A 2401-nucleotide genomic window follows, 5' to 3' on the forward strand; every position below is an offset into this window, starting at 1 on the left:
TGGAACAGCTGGTAGTTTCGAACTACTGACCTTGTGGTTTGCAGCCCGATTCGTAACCAAAAACCACTACCAGGTACTAAATGTGATTTTTGATTTCTAGATGTTCACATTCTTGAGGGCAGAAAAGACATGCAAACAAGTGTAAAACAAAGTATAATGTGGTCAGGACCACACAAGTGGGCAGAAATTTGGAGGAAGGGAAGAGCCCATAGCCCAAAGGCTCTCACCTACTGGGACTATGACCACGTCACTCCTTTCTGTGAGAGTCCAGAATGACTATGATGACCTTCCATGTCTGGTACAATTGAACTGCAGAAGGTTTCTGTGACTTCTTAGGAAGAGTGAGTACCCCACAGCCCAGCTTGCCAGCTAATGATACATACTTTGCTCATGTTCAGCCAGCATTTCTCCAGCACATTTCCATGGGTTTCAGAGAGTCGTAGGGCTCTGTTCAGAAATAAGTCACAGTTTTCTCCGTCTCCCATGAGTATGCAGACATATGCCATCAGGTGGTAGAGCCTTGGGTAGAAGACAGGGCCAGTGGTATTTTGAGCCACCATATGCTCCAAGTTCTGGTTTCCAAAGGAAAAACAAACAACAGCATATCTGAATCAGAAAGTGGTCCTTGGCTACAAAGCTATTTCCTCTGCAGATGATCTGGAAACAATTCAAGGCTATAAGCAAGCAAGGAAGAAACTATCATTCAGAGATGTACATAGGAAGTAGTGGAGATAACATTATAAATGGCATGTGGAGTAGTTCCTAGAGTTCACCCAAGCCAGGACTCTGATATGGAAGGATTCATCAAACCCCCTCTGCAAGTGCTTAAAACAAACCAACAAACAGAACATTTCCTTCTGATTATCATAGCAATACAAGTTAATTATTTAAAATGCAGTGGGGAATGGGCATTAAAAGCACAAAAAGAAAATGAGAATCATTTATAACTCTAGCATCTGGAAATAAATATTCTTAGTATTTTGGTACATGCTTTCACACATTTTTATTTCTTTGCCTATCACACACACACACACAAGCATGCACACACACTCTTGCCACAATAGAAATCATACTAGACATACATTGGGCTCACTTTATGTTTTCAGTTAATATCACTTTATACGCATTTTCTAATGACATAATTCTTTGACATCAGAGCTCACAAATTCAAATCCTGACAGGACCCAGAGCAGGAGCTAAGCAAGCAGGCTGGATGTAAACTGACAGGAGGTGGGAAGGGCTGTGTCACACTAGAGAGGACCTGCCAGGACTATAAGGCTGAGACCATCATCTTTTTAGATAAATTCTTGTTTGCCATCTGGTTATTTCCTTAGGATAATTCCTGGAAAGAGAATTTCTAGGCCAAATAATGTACATATTTTCAAAATATCCATACATTTTGCCAGGATGCTTTCTGAAAAGTATATGAGATTTCTCTAGAGCATGAATTTATTTTCTTGTGTCTCCACCAATTTGGTGGCCAACAAAATAATGTCTATTGCTTCCTTGCATTACTTGAATAGCATAGAAATGGAGCCTAAGATACTGAATTTTCCTGACTAACCTGTCACATATCTATTCATTATTAATTTGACAGGCCAAAACATCTACTGTGAAGATGTGTAACAAAAAGGGAGACTAGTTTAGTCAAGAAACAGAAGACCCTAGGTCCATCAAGAAGGAAGAGCAAGGGTGGAGCATGGAACCCTAACCAGAGAAGCAGTGACACAAGAGATGGAAACAGAGGTGATGGCACAGAGAGACAGAACAGCTAGGGACTCTAGACCCATGGAGTGAGAAAGGCTGCATGCTTGAGGGCTGGCTTACAAAATGTACTCTTTGGTCATTTAAGTGAATATATATTTTCTGTGTGTTTTGTGTATGTCAAAAAAAGAAAGATCAACAGGACAAGAAACTGGTTCTTTGAAAGGATTAACAAAATTGACAGGTCATTGGCAAACCTAACAAAAGAAAAGAAGGAGAAGACACAAATAACATGCATTAGAAACCACATGGGCAATATTACAATGGAACCAAAGGAAATCAAAAGGTTAATTACAGAATATTATGAAGAGTTGTACTCCAACAAATTTGAAAACTTAGAAGAGATGGATAAATTTTTAGATAAACACGACCTACCTAAACTTACACAGAGTAAGCTAGAAAACCTGAACAGACCCATAAAAAAGATGAAATTGATCAGGTCATCAAAAATGTCCAGGCCCAGATGGCTTCAGTGGTGAGTTCTACAATACATTCAGGGAAGAGCTGTCACCAATTCTACTCAAACTATTCTAGAAGATAAAGGAGGATGGAAAACTTCCTAATACATTTTATGAAGCAAGCATAACCCTCATACCAAAACCAGAGAAGGATGTCACTAAGAAAGAAAATTATAGAC

At 39.4% G+C, this 2401-nt stretch overlaps 1 protein-coding gene across 1 annotated transcript in view; it reads right to left on the reverse strand.

Moving 5' to 3' along the window:
- Positions 1–2401, reverse strand: part of ADCY10 (adenylate cyclase 10 (soluble)) — a 135141-nt gene that overhangs the window by 12045 nt on the left and 120695 nt on the right. The window contains exon 31 of the mRNA XM_006872618.1: positions 384–572. Coding sequence (XP_006872680.1) covers positions 384–572 — 189 coding nt within the window. The remainder of the gene's footprint in view (positions 1–383; positions 573–2401) is intronic.

This window comes from Chrysochloris asiatica, unplaced genomic scaffold, assembly GCF_000296735.1.
Source record: "Chrysochloris asiatica unplaced genomic scaffold, ChrAsi1.0 scaffold00207, whole genome shotgun sequence".
Classification (NCBI taxonomy): Eukaryota; Metazoa; Chordata; class Mammalia; order Afrosoricida; family Chrysochloridae; genus Chrysochloris; species Chrysochloris asiatica.